This window comes from Hibiscus syriacus, unplaced genomic scaffold, assembly GCF_006381635.1.
Source record: "Hibiscus syriacus cultivar Baekdansim isolate YM2019G1 unplaced genomic scaffold, ASM638163v2 tig00003041_pilon, whole genome shotgun sequence".
Classification (NCBI taxonomy): domain Eukaryota; kingdom Viridiplantae; phylum Streptophyta; class Magnoliopsida; order Malvales; family Malvaceae; genus Hibiscus; species Hibiscus syriacus.
Genome location: NW_024061960.1, coordinates 4,789,729 through 4,806,830, shown reverse-complemented (window position 1 = coordinate 4,806,830; position 17,102 = coordinate 4,789,729). Strand labels below are relative to the sequence as shown.

Genomic DNA, 17,102 nt, shown 5'->3' with positions numbered 1-17,102 from the left:
AAACCTTGAACTGACAAGCGTAAGATACCACAATTGTCTGCATATGGGATTTTCATTCAGGGCAATGCACAAAAAAAGGGGGGGGGAAGGAAAAAAAACAATTATAGTTGACAGTTAACAGTCAAGCTGAGTGCAAAGAATGAACTCTGGCTGCAGCTCTTTCTAGTGCTTTTAACCTATTAGCTTCCATGCGAGCACGCTGCTCTTCTGTGATTCCAACACTAGAGGCAGCTGCAGCTCTCTCCCGTGCCTTAACCTTGTTAGCTTCCATCCGAGCTCTCTGTTCTTCTGTAATATGAATTTCAGTAGAGCAATTAGTTTCCTTATTTGGCATTTGCTCATGTGGCCCGGAGTCACCAGCTGCAAGTGCTTCAGCGGCAACCGTAGGGGTGTGTATGTCATGAGATGGTTCCTATGGTCAATGACAAGAATATAGTATCGTTTAACATTAGCATCACATCCAGAATTAAAAAGATAGCAACAGTCCATAACATATCATTATTAAACTAGGATCTTATAAAATGAATTAACTCGTCCACAAGCAGCAGCATCTTTAAATGACCTGAAAGAATTGTGAAGCGAAATGGCCGTGTATATATATATGGCAAGATCCACTCGCACGGTATAAAACGTTTTTACACATTTTTAAGGTCGTTAGACGAATAAAAATAGATAACTGAGATTAATAGTAAAAAATGAAAAAAATATTCAATGGAAAAAAAACAGAGATAATCTCAACCGTCTATTTTCACTCATCCATCGATCCAGGTCCGTTATATTTAACCATTAGGTAGAATCGTGAATTAACCTAATAAAACATTTCTACTGGCAGCCAGGTCGTATTAGGCACAATGATGTATATTCTCAGCATATATGAACATAAATACTTCCTTATAGCTAAAAGACTACTTCCATTTAATGTAAAAATTGCATTGATATACGGGTATTCTGTATACAAATTCGACAATTAACAGGCTTGACAAACACAAATCTCAAAGCAGCAATCTAATAAAAGAAAAACAGTCACCAAAGCCATAGGAAGCATACCATCAATTATTGCTTTATTAGTATTTTGCTATTGATATCTAGGGTACATAGTAACGATTTTCCTTTATAATTCTTCAATAAAGAGCTCAACACTACTAACTATGGACTTGAGAAGTGACTGCACAACTATAACTAGAAGAACCAAAGCTAAAAGCAATATGGTTACCTCAGAAACCTTCTGGTAAATCTCATTAAGCATACTCATACTTTCTTGAATCTCATCAACATGATCTCCTTCATGGTGGTCATGAGTTTGTCCCCCAGTCCGTCCGGCCACTACAACTAAAAACGGATGCTTAGTTTGTTCCCTTTAAGCACAATATAATATTTATGCCTCGAGCAATGAAATAAGCGACATGGAAATAGAATGTGTTAAAAACAAAAGAATTGCTAGCGTACCTTGCTCATCAGTGGGAGGGTTAAACTCATCTGGACTTTCATGCAATTTTGTAGGATCCCTTCCTCTAGCAACTCGTTCTCTCAAGTCTTTAATACAATTCTGCCCAAAAGATATGCAGCAAATGAAGTATGTGTATATATGCTTCAGAATTAACTCCGCTACCAGTGTAAGCGGATCCTAAAGCAAATTCCAACACATAATGATATTTAAGTTTACAGTTCATCTAAGTCTGCCTATAGCTTAGGAGAACTCTCAATCGGTAATATTTCAATAACCCAAAGCTACGAGGTAGATAATCACGTAAATTTTGGCACTTTAAACCCTTGAAACAAAAAATTAAGTACCCTAATTTCAGTAACAAGTCATTAAACACTACAATTAAAGGTTGAATGATTTACCTTAACACGTTTGGAAGAAGCAACTTTATCCACTTTATGTACAAACTGATCGAAAGAGTAATATGGGATCAAATGCTTGTGCCATTCTCTGAACAACTCAATTAAGTTTCCCAAATCACTGACCTAAAAACAAAAAACAAAATAAAAGCTTAATTAAATGTCCCCCAAATTTGGTAAAATGAAGAACAATCATTTCGATTTAATAGAAAGACGATTAATCTAGTATTCTACCTCGTGACCGCGACCACGATACCTAAAAGCCCGAGGGAAGTGGCGAAGGAGGTAACCGAGACCATCATCGGAGAGGAGAAGTTCGGGTGTGAGCTTGGGTCGGGTTCTGCTTTTGGCTACTTTCTTGGGCTTTTCGGGTCTAGGAAGCGGATTCGAAGTAAAGTCGGTGCCGGAGGAAGCGTTGAGATTGGGTTGATCGGGTTTAGCGATACCGGGGCAGTCACGTGCCCAGTGTCCCGGTCTTCCGCACTTGTAGCAACCCTTTCCGACGGAATTTGGATTGTCGGAGCCGACTCTTCTGGGATTGAGATGGTCCGATTTGAGGGCGTCGGGGCAGTCATGAGACCAGTGGCCGGTTCTTCCGCATTTGTAGCAACCAGTCGGAGCTGAATTCGCATTCTCCATCTGGATCTTCTCTACAATGTTTAGGTTTTCATTTGGTATTATATATTTACTGTCTCGTAAGTGGCGGGAGAAATCGGAGGGAAAGTCTCGGCATGGTCCGAAAATACACACTTTTATGCCTTTTTTAAAATATTTTTTAAACAGTAAAGCCTCACACCTTAGCATCTTTGTCACTGTGGAGGCTCCCATCCGGTGGAACTAACACGTATAGATGATTTTGGTGATAAAGAAATTATTATTTTTTGAAGTTTTGGGTTCGAGCATCATGTATGTTAAGGGTGTAAGTGTTTAATTTCAAATGGTTAAAATTAATCTTTGAATAGACAGTCTTGTATTTATCAAGATTAATAAAAAAACATGCACGTACGTGGATAATATTGAGCAGCCTACAAAGTGTGGTGACTTCATGGTTCAAGGAGTTGCTCAGCGGGATGAAAATAAGGTCTGCCAGACTTTTCAAGAACATGATGCAAAGTTGATTTTGGGCATTATTATCACCCCCAAGTGGGAGATCAACTCTTATGGGAGCATCATAATTCAAGCCTCTACTCCTCTAAATCCGGGTACAACTGGTTGCTATTGAAAGCTGGAACCGAAAAGAATCGATCTCTGATATGGAAGATTATTTCGAAGTTGCCCATGTTGTCGAAAATCAAACTTCTTGGATGACGTGCGTGCCATGAAGCACTGCCCACTGGCTTCAAACTCTCGGCAGAGACAGTGAGGTAGAGACAGTAATCTACGCTCTCAAAGATTGCTCAAAGGTGAAGGAGATTTTGGCACTTTTGGGGTTAAACCGTGGAGATGTGGAGATGCAAGCTTCTTCAAGTAAAGCATGGCCTGAAGGCTTGGTGCTCATTCTTGATAGGGAAGGGTTTTCAACGCTTCCCAGCTCCTGGGGGAGCATCTGAAATCGACATAATAAATGAGTGCATGACAAGGAGCTCTCTAGAGATGTGGTGAATATGGCGTGGACTTTAGGAACCGAATTCAAGAAGGCACACGACAAAGCTCAAAATTTCAGCAAGATTCAAACGAGACCACATAGACTTTGGACAAAGCCTATGACTGGAACCGTTAAGATAAATGTTGACGGGGCTTTTCTTTCGGTTACCGGTGAAACAATCATTGGAGTGGTCGCAAGAGACCGTCACGAAATGATTATTTGTGGGGTGGCGCAGAAGTTAACTGCTACTCACACAGCTGAATCAGTGGAGGCTGTCGAATTCACTATGGATATCCGCATGGTTGCTAAGAATGATTGGGACTCCGCGACTATTGAAGGGGATGCCATTTCCATTGTTAATTACTTGATTAGGCCAAATAGGAACATTTCGATATTCGAATTGATGCTCAACAAGGCACGCATTTTTCTTGCTTCTTCCCGAAGTTCATAGTTTAATATGTTCACCAAGAAGTTAACCGAGTGGCACATAAACTTACTCATGGGACTTTGTCAAGAACCGATCCGATGTGGTTATAATTAATAATCCGATGTTATTGATATTTAATATACTTCTCCATTTTTGAACAAAATAAGTTAAACGAAACTCAATTTAGTTAAAAAATCAAAATTTTCAATATGACGTTAAAAACTGACTCTACCTAATTTGAATTAAAAGAATTAAATAGTTTGAAGTTATAAATATGACTCGAATAATTCAAAAAAATTAGTGATTAATAAATTAATTTTTAAGTTCAAGTGGAATCTTACATATAAAAAATATATATTATTATAGAAAATCATTTAAATTCTCCACCTTACATATAAAAAAATATAAAAATTATATATATATATATATTATAGACAATTATTTAATTTTAAATCAATTGATATCATATCATATCAATTTTATAATTAAATTTTAATAAAATCTTAAACAATTTATAACTTAATTCAAATTTTGTAAACTAAATTCAAATAAAATTTTAATTACAAAATAAAACTCATACTCATCTAACTCACAAACTAAATTCAACTTTAAATTATAAAATGGAACACAAACTCAACTTTAATTATAAAATAATTGTAAGACTTTACCAGAAATTCTCAAAGGCTAGAGCTGAACCCAGGTTTAAGAGGGGGTTTGGAAATAGTTTTCAACCAGAGCAATAGACACACATTGTTAGAACCTCATTAGCTGCTTTATTGCCCCAAGCGCAAAAATAGCTTGACATACTCCCTTTTATAATAGTTGCAAGCATTGTCAATTTATTCTCCACCCGATGTGGGATGCACTCCTAAGAGCCTAGAACAAACTCTCGTTCGAGGTCATTAAACTTTGAGGTTTATTCTAATATGACCTCTAGACTTTCAGAATATCCAATATAACCCCTAAAGTTTAAGTTCATTTATCAATATAACCTCTAGTCTTAAGTTGAGAGTTGGCAGTGTTGATGATGATGATGGGTTTTGTATTGTTGATTGTGGCATGCTGATGAGTGAAGATGGTGGAAGTTGAAATTAAGGGAACGTTTGGTTCACATAAAATGTCATTATTGGATTCTATTTTTTAAAAAAAGTTATTTTATGTTTGATTTCAATAGTTTAGAGTGATTCTCACCATAAGAAGAAGATCATTACCAACGACAAGATTCTTTTTATACAAATGGTGATAATATCATTTCCATCAATTTCTTAAGTATTTGTCAATTTTAATTAAATTGGACGATATTGCCTATAAGATAACGAGTCTTTTAAAGAGTTAAAGTATAAAAACTAAAATTTATTTTTTGAGGAATTTAAATAAAAATGCAAAATATATGTTATACAAATTTAAAGAGTTAATGTGCGATGTCAATTTATCATTGTATCTTTTAAAGAGTTAACGTAATAGTTATGACACAACTCTCACTTCCATGATTTCAACTTTCAAATGTCGTTGGAAAAAAAAAAGTTTAAACATGCCAAGAGCTCTTCCTTCTTTCCTATCTAACAAAACACATTGTTGGAATTCATATAATATATTATATATATATATATATATAATTCCTGCCTTTGAAGCCTTTGCTGAAGGCCGGAAACTGGTCCCTCATTAGACCTTTAAAACTCTTCCATTCATTATAGTTGCAGCTTCGTTCTATTGTTTTGTTCCAGTGATCGCATTTCATCTCCAAAAAAAAAATGGTTCAACAACGAACAATCTTAAATAAGGTTGGGGAGTTATAAATTACCAGACCAATCATAATCCTGGTACACGATGTTAATAGGGCCTCCATCAGCCGAGAGATGCATCAAAAGCCCCGCCTTGGTTGAATCCACGTAATTCATCACCCACTTCAGCACATCTTTCTCGGCTCCAAAATCTGCGCTAAACCTGTGTCAAGGTGAAAAAAAAGGGATGCCTGGGGTCAATTTCGATGCCACCGATTTAACTCGTGCGTCTCGAAACTGTATACTCGTGTCGGACATATATCGGAAACTTACCACTTGATGATCCGAGTTAAATAAACTATTCTCCTGTCCAAATTGATCTGTATGGCTCCATTCTGGAAGTACTCCCTTGCAGCAGATCTTAGCTCACCTTCGACACCCTGAGCAGTGAAAAACCTAACTGGGGAGCTTGACCTTGTTCCATTGCATAGTCCAAAATGGATCAACGGATTAACTTTATCTGGAGCAAACTATCAATTTAAGAAGACAAAGAAGAGCCAAGTCAATCATGCATTGGTTTATGAAGCGAAAAAGTGAGGCAGATTATCTAAGGGGGGTTACCTGTAAGCGCCTATCTCCATTGCCAAAGGGCCTGACTAAGGAATAAGGCGATTTTCTATTGTTTCTGAGGATCCCATTCTGTATAATGCTGAGGGAGTAAGGGTACCCTCCGATTACATATTGGAAATCACTAAAAAATGCTCTTCTATCAAGTATTCCTTCAGGATGTCCGATGGCAACTACAGCATGGATGACCATGGCATTGTATAGGTTCAAGAAGAAGGCTAGTTTCTCTTCTGGAGCTAGTAATTGGAGATCGACCCTTTGTAGATCTCGAGTCAAATTTAAGTATCTGCATCAAAGGCATGGAGAATCGATGATTTTTACATGTTAATGTTTAAGTAATCTGAAAAAGGAGGAAATATATATATATATATAAACCTGCGGAATTCTTCACTTTTGCCGATTCTGTAATAGTCAACATGGCGCCTGTCATCAGATGCATATGCTTCGAGTATGGCGGACATCAACTTGGCAAGCCTGTCAGCTAGAAAAGATGGCGATTTGGGCTCGCTATCGTTTATTGCGGTTCGGAAGTTGAAGCATGCTGTAATAAATTGCTCATGCTCCAGGAAACGATAAAAATGTCTCCCGTCTTCAAAATAATTTTCCCTGCACCATGTGATAAAATAAAAATCATATACAAGTGCAAAATTATAATCATCAAGTATTTTTATATAGAATGTTGTAAAAGCAAATGTTGTTTTCCTTAGAGGTTCTGAATTCTAGTAGTTGTGTCAGTAAGTTATGTGTGCATTGTTAATAATTAAGAAAGATTCTGAAGAAATACTACATTATAATTACCTCAGTCGATTCAAAGAAAAAGTATGTTATATCGAATAAATTTCAAATATGAATATATGTCTGATACAAATATTTAATGGTGACATAAATGATTGGAAGTAGAGTGAGACAGAGGATGTTTGTACCCAAAAACGTGTTTGATGAAATGCTTCCGGGCAATATGTTTGGCAGTTTCGACTCCCTGTAAAATGAGAAAAGTAGAACAAGTAATTCAATTTAGGACCACTAAAATGATGAAAGAAAAAGCCTAGAACTTTGGTATTTAAATCGAGTAGGGCCTCTGTGAACATCCAACTGCGAAAGAAATAATTGTCATTCGTTGGATATAAACGTGGATTCGATTTTACCCAGATTTCTGCTTCAAACATTAAACGAATGGGTAAAAGATAGTAATTCATAGAGAAAAATAAAATAAAATAAAAAATGCTATGTACAGTTTTTGCCTTGACTAAACGCTTTTGAGCAATGTTTGTATTTGACATGAATTTGATGAGTTCCAATTTATCTTAAGTTTATAGGATAACTTTAAAAAAAAAAAATCAAATTGTATCGATTTTTTTAAATAATTTGAATCAAGTTTGGATTTAAGGAAAAAAAATTCCGACTTGATCCATACGGAGATAATATTATAATTATCTTTTATGCATTTTAAGATAATTATAATAATATCTCTATTATTTTTTAATTAAGTCCATATCCTATCTAACAAAAATAGAATTATGTCTAGTCGGATGTGAGATTTTATTCTAAAATATAGATCAAATTTTAAGTTAATTAAAATTTCTCTAAACTCAAATCAAAACGAATATAAACGAAAAAATATAATATCCGAACCAAATTTAAATACATCAAAAGTCCGACATATTTCGACTCATAACTATCCCTAAATGTACCCAATCTCCATGCTTTGTAATCATACGAATGCTCCCAAGCAACACACGCTTGATATTATATATATACACACATACAAATCTACTTATGAGATAAGAGAGAGATGCCATGCATGTAAAAAGACCTATTAAGCAAAACTCAAGGCATGTTGCTAACCTATTATAATGAGTGCTTAATATGTAGTATAATCAATAATAATTATCATCATCATCTCATCCCTCTTCAACAATAATAGTTATAAAACTTTGTTAAACAATATTTTTAGAATATTAAATATGAAAAAATATTTGTTTTTTAATTTTGTAATAACAAATTAGATAAATGATGATGATTTAAGAGTTGTGGGCGAGTGCGATCATAGTTGCACACACCTCCCATCGTGCAATCCATCATTAGTGTCGTATGTGGTTTAACGTGTTGGTCTGCTCTATAGATAAAATAAAATATATATCAATAATATATAGTTTTAAGTTAATTGAATCAAATGTCCTCAAAGTATGACCCTTATTTTAATATTGGTTTTTAAACTTGTCAATGTACCGATTTCATCCTTAAACTATGATTATCATCCTAAATTAGTCCTCAAGCGTTTGAATATATCAATTTCATCCCAAAATTATAACCTTAATTCTAAATTGCTCTTCACACTTTTTAAATATTCCAATTTTATCCTAAATTATATGTATATACTAATCACATCCCTTGTTAATAAAATCGTTAGTCCAAGTTATATTGTTATATGTTTGAAAAAAACAAAATTTAGGTTAAATTATGGTTGAAACTAATTACGTATTTGGATAATTTGGGGATAAAATTAGAATGTTCAAAAGTTTAGGGACCAATTTAGTAAGAGAGTCATAGTTTAAGGATGACAATAGAAGAATATTCAAAAGTTTAAGGATTAATTTAAAATGAGTGTCATAGTTTGGGGGTGAAATTAGAATATTAAAAAAATTAAAGATCAATCAAAATAAAAGTTATAGTTTGAAAATATATGATGCAATTAACTCATAAATTAATATGATAATTATATCTAATTTATTTTCACTATTTATTATCAAATATAGTGGTTTCATTTAAGTGAGAATTCAAATACTAATCAAGCAAAAGATAATTGAGAAATAAATAAATAAATTACCTTTCTTCTGCCGCAGTCAAGATGGTGAATGATGGCTTCCAACATATCATCACCGGCGAAGCAATTCTTGACGATCTTCATCTTAATCAAACGGTCCTGAATCGGCAAACTCTGTCTCAGCATCTTCACAATCCCCAGCAATTCATCGTTCTCTTCTTCTTCTTCATCGTCATCGAATCCATAAACCGGAATTTTCGGAGCTGAATCAGGACATTTCTGGCTCAACAATTCCCTCATTCTCTTCTCCAACTCCCCACTATTCCTCAACGAATTCAACGTCACCAATCCGCCCAGCAACTTATCGTTAAAAAATATCGGGGGCACTTCAGATTTCCCCGTTCTCTCGATCAACTCCTTCGCCCTTTTGGGGAATACGTCGATGTTTATTTCGACGTACGGTAGCCTTTTCTCTCTGAAGAATTTCCGAACGGCGGTGCAGTCTCGACAATTAGACCTCGAGAAAAACGTTATTCGACCTTTTAAATCGAATCTATCGTCTTCGCTTTTCAGTTTCACTATGACTTTGACCCCGGGGATTTGAACCTCCGTCACCTCGAAGTTTAACGAATCGTTTTTCACAACAATATCCTCGCCGTCTTCCTTTAACGACGATAAACGTTTCATGATAGCCGCCGAGAAAGTGCTGCTTCGGTCTCTGATGTATTTCCCTAAGCTGGGCATGCTTTCGGTTAGGGATACCGACTGTGTAGGCACCTCCGACGGTGGCTGCGGTTTCGGGAACTGAGCTTGAGCCTTGATGGATGGTATGTAATTGCTATAGCCATTACTACCATTGAGATTAACCTCCTGCTTAGCGTTGGAGTGGTTGATTTTGTTAACCTCAGAATCAGAACTAAAATCTTCCTTCTCCTTTCCACAGCTGTTCGTATCAATCTGGACATCAGAGAATTCAACTCCGAGTCGATCATCCGTCGTGGCGGGTCCATCAACATTGGTCTTCCGATCATCATCGACGGCGACGTCTTTCGGTGGGTCGGGGTTCATTTCTTTTTTTAGAAAAAAGGAAAGAAATTATAATAAAGGAAGAAAGAAAAGAAGCAGAGCGATGAAAACGGAGCGATTGGATGGAAACAAAATATACAGAAAGAAATGAAAACAGAAAAGGAACTATATAAAAAAAGATTCAAGAGGAGGTCAAAAAACGTGACCAAAGAGGCTTCCTTTTGATTTGGTTAAGATTACTTACCATAATCAATGGTGGAATTGGCAATGGGAGTTGACTAGGCTATTCGACTCGGTTAAAAATTTTTAAATTATATTTTATAATTTGACTCGAATTTAATTTTTTTAATTAATTTAAATTTATAAAATTACAAATAAATTCAAGTTAAACCAAAATTTTTAATATCGAATAGAAAATTCAATTTTTTTAATCGAGTTGATTTCGCTCGCCCTAGAATTGAGACTTTGACAACGAGTGGCCGTAGTTTAAGGGGGAAGTGGATTTGGGCTTTAGTCAAAGGGGTTTACGAAAAGTCCTTCTGCTTTTGGAGAATAGCCGAATCAAAGCAAGTGGCATTTGCTTGAGTCAAGATGGAACAGAAGCCGTCCAACACAGTTATAGATTAACTGACATAAACAATACGATAAAAACTTGCTTTAGGGGTTGTTGAATGAATCTCTAATTGTTTAAACACGAAATTTAAGTTGACTTTGTTGTTTACGTCGTCTTCAGGACATGCATGATCTTAGTGTTATGGCGTCGGCAAAAATCCCTCTCCTTTCATGCCTTCCATTATTGGAGTACTAATATTATCCCAACTACCAGAACTTCTTTGTTTACAAGAAACGTGGGGATTGGATTTGAATTTAGACCTCTTCCGGATAGGATTGGGTTGGGTTTAGTTTTACATTGTGTAATAAGATCATATTTCATATAGAGTTTGATTTTACTCACACGATGTAGAATTCTTGTAGTTATATATAAATTTAGGACGTCGAATAAGTGCAAATAGATGGTTGAGATTAAATTCTTATTTTTATTTTATAGTGAATATCTTCTCATTTCTAAGAGTTAATCTCAACTATCTATTTTCATTCATCTAAAGGTCCTAAAAATCTTTGTAAAACTTAAAGGGTTTTATAATGTGCAATAAGATTCTATCTCATATATGTTAGGTTCTACTTACACAATGTAAACTTATTTTAGTTTCACACAGATTTAGGACGTTGAATAAGTGAAAATAAATAGCAAAGATTAACTCCTTGTTTTTTTCCCACTGAATATATTCTCATTTTTACTGTTAATATCAATAATCGATTTCCACTCATTCAACTATCTTAAATCTATATAAAACTAAAAGAGTTTTACATTTTGTAATAAGATCTTATCTCATATATATATATATATATATATATATATATATATATATATATATATATATATACTATTAAAGTAATATTAGTTTTAGGACCTTTTCAGTTTTTAAATAAAATTATATCTCGATCTCTAATTTTTTTTAGTTTAAATAAATATTCTTTAAGATCCTTCAATTTTAAAAATAATGAAATTAAACTATAACTCCTTTAAATTTTATAGTTTATTCAATTTTAAAGATCTTATTTATTTTATAATTAAATTATTTACCCCTCATTGTTTAATTCTGGCTCCGTCATGCCGACGCCCCTGTTAAGAACATATACCTAGATGGATCAAACGCCTTAGCCCTTTAAAGATATTTCATATCAACTCAGGTGAGGCTTTGAGCTAGTAAATATAGATGTCTAATCCTCCAAGGATATCTCTCATTGGCAACCTATAGGAGAAGCAAAACACTTCAACACGTTGCAATACAATTGAATTTTTGCATTCAAAGCAAAAACAAGATGAAAATTTTGAACACTGAAAAGAAATTTCTTTCCTAAAGGAAACATTTTTATTAATTATAAGACGAAGAATACATAGGAAGAGTGTCAATTTATGAACTTCAAAAACCCTTATAAATAGAAGAAAAAACATAGTATCTTTTATATTGGTGCAAGATTTATTTGAAAAGAAAGCAATGCCTTTACTTAAGCACAAAACAGACCTAATTATCTAAATTAAATAATGGAAAATTTTGGGATAAATTTAATTATAAATGATCAATACAATAATTAAATAATTATAATAATTTAAAAAATATTGTGTTGGACCGTATCAAGTTTTTTGCATACAATTTTTTCATTAAAATGGACACATCTCGAGTTCTTAATATTCAGGCAAAATATTTTAAGATACGCTAAAAAATTAACTGAATTCGAAACATGAGAAGACCTATTAATCTAGAAATACATCAATTCCTTTTGAAAAATCATCACAAGTCAATTCATGTTCTAAACTTAAAAAATTAACTTTAAAAAATTATCTAAAATAAATTACAATTTACCTCTGTTATGCTTGTAACATTCTCTCACCTCTAAAAAAATCATAGTCAAATTTAAAATGACAAATCAATCTCTAAAAAAAATCGTTATCATCGATGGAGTAATTTAATTGAAATTATTTCAATAGTTCAATAAAGTCCTGCATAAACAAATTCTCTCATTTTCTTTTGCACATCTCTCAAATTTTAACTAATGTATCGAAGAATATGTCGTATTTTTATATCGATTTTGAAAAATGATTTTAAAAGTATAGTAAAAAAGTACATTTAAAAATATTTTAAAAAAATATAATTTAAAATTTAATTGTTTGAAATTATTGTTAAAAATAATTTTAAAAAGATAAAATGTTTATTTTAGATATTATGTTGTAAATTGGAAATATTATATTTGAAGATAAAAATATAATTTCATCCAAAAGAAATTTTCCACGACAAAAGCTAGAAATTTAGCTTATGAAGTTAGGTTAAAAATCATTTTTCCAACCATGATATTTGTAACACTCATAGCTCGTAAACATCTAAGAATACGAGCCATAGATGTCACCTCAACTGACTATTATTCACTATCCACATTTGCTTAAAATTTAGTTTCTTTTAAAACATTCATATTTTCAACTTTTAAACCTATTTATATCTACTTGAACTTACGTAACACAATTTATGTATATCAAATACTGATAAACGAAATTAGTCAAATTAAATAGTCTTAATTTACTATTATAGACCATTTAGTCAAAACTGATAAAGCAGACTGATAACATAAATATGCATGCAACTACTAGTAAAAGAAACATCAACGATGTCTTACTGATACTGGTATTATAGATGATATGCAAATGATGCTTGGGAGGCTCCTCACAAAACGTCTGTATCTCAATCAGTCCCTACGCATGAAAATCATCACGCGCTAAGTATAACTTAGTGAGACAATAATATTAAAGGTGAGAACAAATAAATAAAATATTGACATATACAAAATTATTTAAAATAAAACAGATAGAACTTTTAGAATATTCAAACCAGACATCTCAAGCTGATCCTTTTATCAGAAACATGAAGAAAATCATCTGATGATTTTCACAAAATCATAATAAATTAGACCAGACAGAATAATTAGTCAACATTCTTTTATAGTCAAACACTTTTTCAGAACTTTCATATTTCATTTTTATATCACAAAGTATATTTTAAGAGAATATAAGGTACGTGAGTCAGACGAGTGTGCGCAACACAGATGTTAGTGCCATCATTAGAATCGGAACAGATAAGCACACACAATGCTACCAGATCAGAAATAACAATATGCACACAAAGTGCATTCATATCAGAATATATATACTAGTGTACACTTCGGTACACCACAATATATCAGAATCAAAACAGATAATCACTCCATCTCATGGTATGTCAATTGTACATTTGACTCTCCATATAACATACAGTGGGCTTTTAGTTCATTACGTAATCATTTGATAAAAATCATATCAGAATCAAAAATATATTTAAACATATTTGTAAAACATGACATTGGCATGTTGAGTTAATCGATCGACGAATATGGCAAAGAGGGAGGTGAATTGGCAATTAAAATTTCGGTGGAAGATTTTGTAGAAAATTGAAAATATTTGTACAACGATTTAGAGTGGTTCGACTTTCTCAACCAAAGTCTACGTCCACTACCTTAGCTATCCACACTAAGGATTTTCCACAAATTCACTAATTTGTCTTTCTTTTGAGGACAAAGAGTAACCTTACAAATCCCTCAAGAATTATACCCCAAATTCTTGAGCACACTCTCTCCCAAAGAGAACAATACAAATTTTGCAAACTTACAAGAAAATCCTCACAAGGCAAGATGTTTGCACAATTCTAGAACAAATAAAGAACACTCAAGAATAATACAATTGAGCACAATAAGTGTTCTTGAAAGAAAAAATGAATATTGAATGAAATAGGCTTGAAAATGCTTAAACTTGAGGTTTGATGCTTTCTCTCTTGATTCTTGTTTCTTGTTGTTTCTTCTTATTGATCAATGGCTTCTAAGCTTGCTTAAATAATCCTTCAATTGATTCTGAACGTTGGGGATGATTAGTGGAGTCAATAGATCCGTTTAAGTGTGAAAACAATTAATAAAACAGGTGGGAGCGTATGGTGCATCGATGCATAGGGCTAGTGCATCGGTACACTATGTGTAAAATTCAAATATTTCGAGCGTTGGAAGACTTAGTGCATCGGCACATTGTGGGTGTATCGATGCATAAAATACATTCGGTGTTTTAAAATAGCCTGAGTGCATCGATGCATAGCTTGTGCATCGGTGCATTGAATGCATTTGATGTTTCTATTTGTTCAAGAGTGCATTGATGCATAGAGAGTGCATCGGTACACTAAATGCATTCAAAATTCAATTTAATTGAGAGTGTATCGATGCATGGACTAGTGCATCGATGCATGGACTAGTGCATCAGTACATCTCTTTGAAAATTGAATTTTTGGCTCATTTTTTGTTCGAAATACTTTGTGAAAATTGTTTAAAAAACATTTTAAGATTAAAACACAACTTTACACTTTAGTAAGGATTGAAATTAAACTTTGAAAGACTTGGAGTAATATTTTGATATTTGAATAAATATGTCGAATATACTTTAGAAAATCTATTGTAAAATCTTAAAATTCATTTAACTTAATTTATTATATCGAAATATCAAAATGTCAAAATATTTGAATAAATATGTCATATGCTAAATGATGCAACAATTAAGATAAAAATTCAAACACACTAAATATGCATTAAGTTCAAATATCCAAGCATCCAAAACATAAATCCAAACATATAATCATCCAAAATCAAACAACCAAAGAACATCAAAATGTTTATCAATCCAAGTTCTAAATCGAAGAAAGCATGGCAAATAAAGATCTACTCCATCGGAGGATCGGGAGGAGGAGGATAATGTGCTCGTACTTCAAGAGTGAGAGCATCCATACGTTCACGCATCTCCCATTGAAACTCAGTCAGTTGAGATTCCATGGAGGCAAACCTCAGATCAAATGACTCCATAAATGAACGAAAATATAGAGGCATTTGTTCCTCTTGCTATGCTGGTTTTGGAGCAGGCTCATCGTCTGGTACGTGATCATCAATATCTTGCATAAGCTGTTGAAGCTCGGGATCATTGTCATCAGCCGGTGCCGGAGGAGGTGGAGCATGAGAAGAGCTAGGTGTAGAAGGAACTTGTGAAGAACTAGCTCCCGGAGTTTGCTTATTGGGTCAAAAAACCCATTGACCAGTTTCCTCGTCCTGTTTCTAATCAGCTTTCTTCAAAGAAGTGAGATTGATTTGGTTTTGAAGAGGGATGAGATTATCAAGAGAAATTATAAGACCAAGTTTGATAAAAAGATTACTAAGTAGACACCCATAAACTAAAGTTTCTACATGTTTGGATGTGACTACATTTATGGTATCTACTAGTTCACTAAAAATGATTTTTGGAAAATTTATCTTTCTGTTATGCTGGATACAATGTATCCACCATAAATCTCTGACACGAAGAGTGGAGAACCTACCTCTGGCTGGTCTAAACCACCAAGAGATCATCAAATGAAGGAATCGATCATGATGAGACCGTAAAGTACTAACACTAGCATTGGGAAGATAGGGATATGCCACAATCTCTTTCTCATTATATAAATCATTGTCATCTAGCCCAAAGTGAGTAGCGATTGTCTTTACTGTTGTTTAAAACAAAACATTTACATCCAAAAGGATGAAAATAGCTAATATTAGGCTTTTTATTTTTAAAAAGTTCATATGGAGTTTTCTTCAAAATTGACCTAATCATTACTTGATTAATAACATAACAAGCGGTATTTGTGGCTTCCACCCAAAAATATTTTGGGAAATTGTTTTCATAAAGCATGGTTCTAGCCATTTCTTCTAAAGTTCGATTTTTCCTCTCAACAACTCCATTTTGTTGATGGGTTCTAGGTGCTGAAAAATTATGGCTAATACCATTAGAATTACAAAATTCAGTAAGTCCAAGATTTTCAAATTCAATTCCATGATCACTCCTAACACTAGTTATAGAGTAACCTTTTTCGTTTTGGATTACTTTTGAAAATGTGATGAATTTTTCTAATGCTTCATCTTTAGTACTTACGAATAGAACCCAAGTATATCTAGAATAGTCATCTACCAATACAAATGCATATTGTTTTCCACCCAAGCTAGTAGTCCTAGATGGCCCAAAAAGATCTAAATTGATCAATTGTAATACTCTACTAGTGGATACGTCATTAATGGATTTAAAAGAAACTCGATTTTGTTTTCCTTTAGCACAAGCATCACAGATTTTATCATTATCAAATTTTAGTTTAGGCAACCCTCGAACTAAATCTCCTTGAATTAACCGTTGCAAAACACTCATACTAGTATGTCCTAGTCTCCTATGCCATAACCAACTATCATGCTCATCCTTAGCAACTAGGCATAAATTTTTCATATCTATAGAATCTAAATGCACCATGTAAATGTTTCCTATTCTATGACCAATAAGCATAATCCGATTAGATGCAATGTCAATGACTTTACAACCATTAGTATCAAACATGACATTGAATCCCTTATCGCACAATTGACTAATACTCAATAGATTATGCTTTAATCCATTCACATATAAGACATTTT

At 33.5% G+C, this 17,102-nt stretch overlaps 2 protein-coding genes and 1 pseudogene across 3 annotated transcripts; all 3 read right to left on the bottom strand.

Moving 5' to 3' along the window:
• Nucleotides 1–39: 39 nt before the first annotated feature.
• LOC120169634 (TIMELESS-interacting protein-like) lies at nucleotides 40–2,578 on the bottom strand. 2 transcript variants are annotated; one of them, XM_039177743.1, is made up of 5 exons: nucleotides 2,077–2,578; nucleotides 1,846–1,968; nucleotides 1,447–1,546; nucleotides 1,214–1,329; nucleotides 40–412 (listed from the first exon to the last, which is right to left on the bottom strand). In XM_039177743.1, the coding sequence occupies exons 1-5, from the start codon at nucleotides 2,479–2,481 to the stop codon at nucleotides 122–124; spliced, it is 1,035 nt and encodes a 344-aa protein (XP_039033674.1). In that variant the 5' UTR covers nucleotides 2,482–2,578; the 3' UTR covers nucleotides 40–121. The 2 variants fall into 2 exon arrangements, with proteins under 2 accessions (XP_039033674.1, XP_039033679.1); XM_039177748.1 differs by having other exon boundaries at nucleotides 41–412; nucleotides 1,214–1,323.
• A 1,928-nt stretch (nucleotides 2,579–4,506) lies between these two features.
• On the bottom strand, nucleotides 4,507–4,649 carry LOC120174263 (annotated as a pseudogene).
• Nucleotides 4,650–5,567: 918 nt separating this feature from the next.
• Nucleotides 5,568–10,049, bottom strand: LOC120169621. The gene is made up of 6 exons (XM_039177736.1): nucleotides 9,030–10,049; nucleotides 7,126–7,181; nucleotides 6,578–6,808; nucleotides 6,197–6,488; nucleotides 5,909–6,105; nucleotides 5,568–5,798 (listed from the first exon to the last, which is right to left on the bottom strand). Exons 1-6 carry the CDS (start codon nucleotides 10,032–10,034, stop codon nucleotides 5,645–5,647), a joined length of 1,935 nt encoding a protein of 644 aa, XP_039033667.1. The 5' UTR covers nucleotides 10,035–10,049; the 3' UTR covers nucleotides 5,568–5,644.
• Between the last annotated feature and the right edge of the window lie 7,053 nt (nucleotides 10,050–17,102).

Bases quoted from the DNA above. Each gene is read 5' to 3' on its own strand.
- LOC120169634 (XM_039177743.1), bottom strand. From the start codon at position 2,481: ATGGAGAATGCGAATTCAGCTCCGACTGGTTGCTACAAATGCGGAAGA. The intron at 1,969-2,076 runs GTAGAATACTAG...TTTTGTTTTTAG, and splicing joins ATCGTGGTCGCGGTCACGAG to GTCAGTGATTTGGGAAACTT. The intron at 1,547-1,845 runs GTAAATCATTCA...TCTTTTGGGCAG, and splicing joins CTTCTTCCAAACGTGTTAAG to AATTGTATTAAAGACTTGAG.
- LOC120169621 (XM_039177736.1), bottom strand. From the start codon at position 10,034: ATGAACCCCGACCCACCGAAAGACGTCGCCGTCGATGATGATCGGAAG. The intron at 7,182-9,029 runs GTAATTTATTTA...CTCATTTTACAG, and splicing joins TTGACTGCGGCAGAAGAAAG to GGAGTCGAAACTGCCAAACA. The intron at 6,809-7,125 runs GTACAAACATCC...CACATGGTGCAG, and splicing joins TTCATCAAACACGTTTTTGG to GGAAAATTATTTTGAAGACG.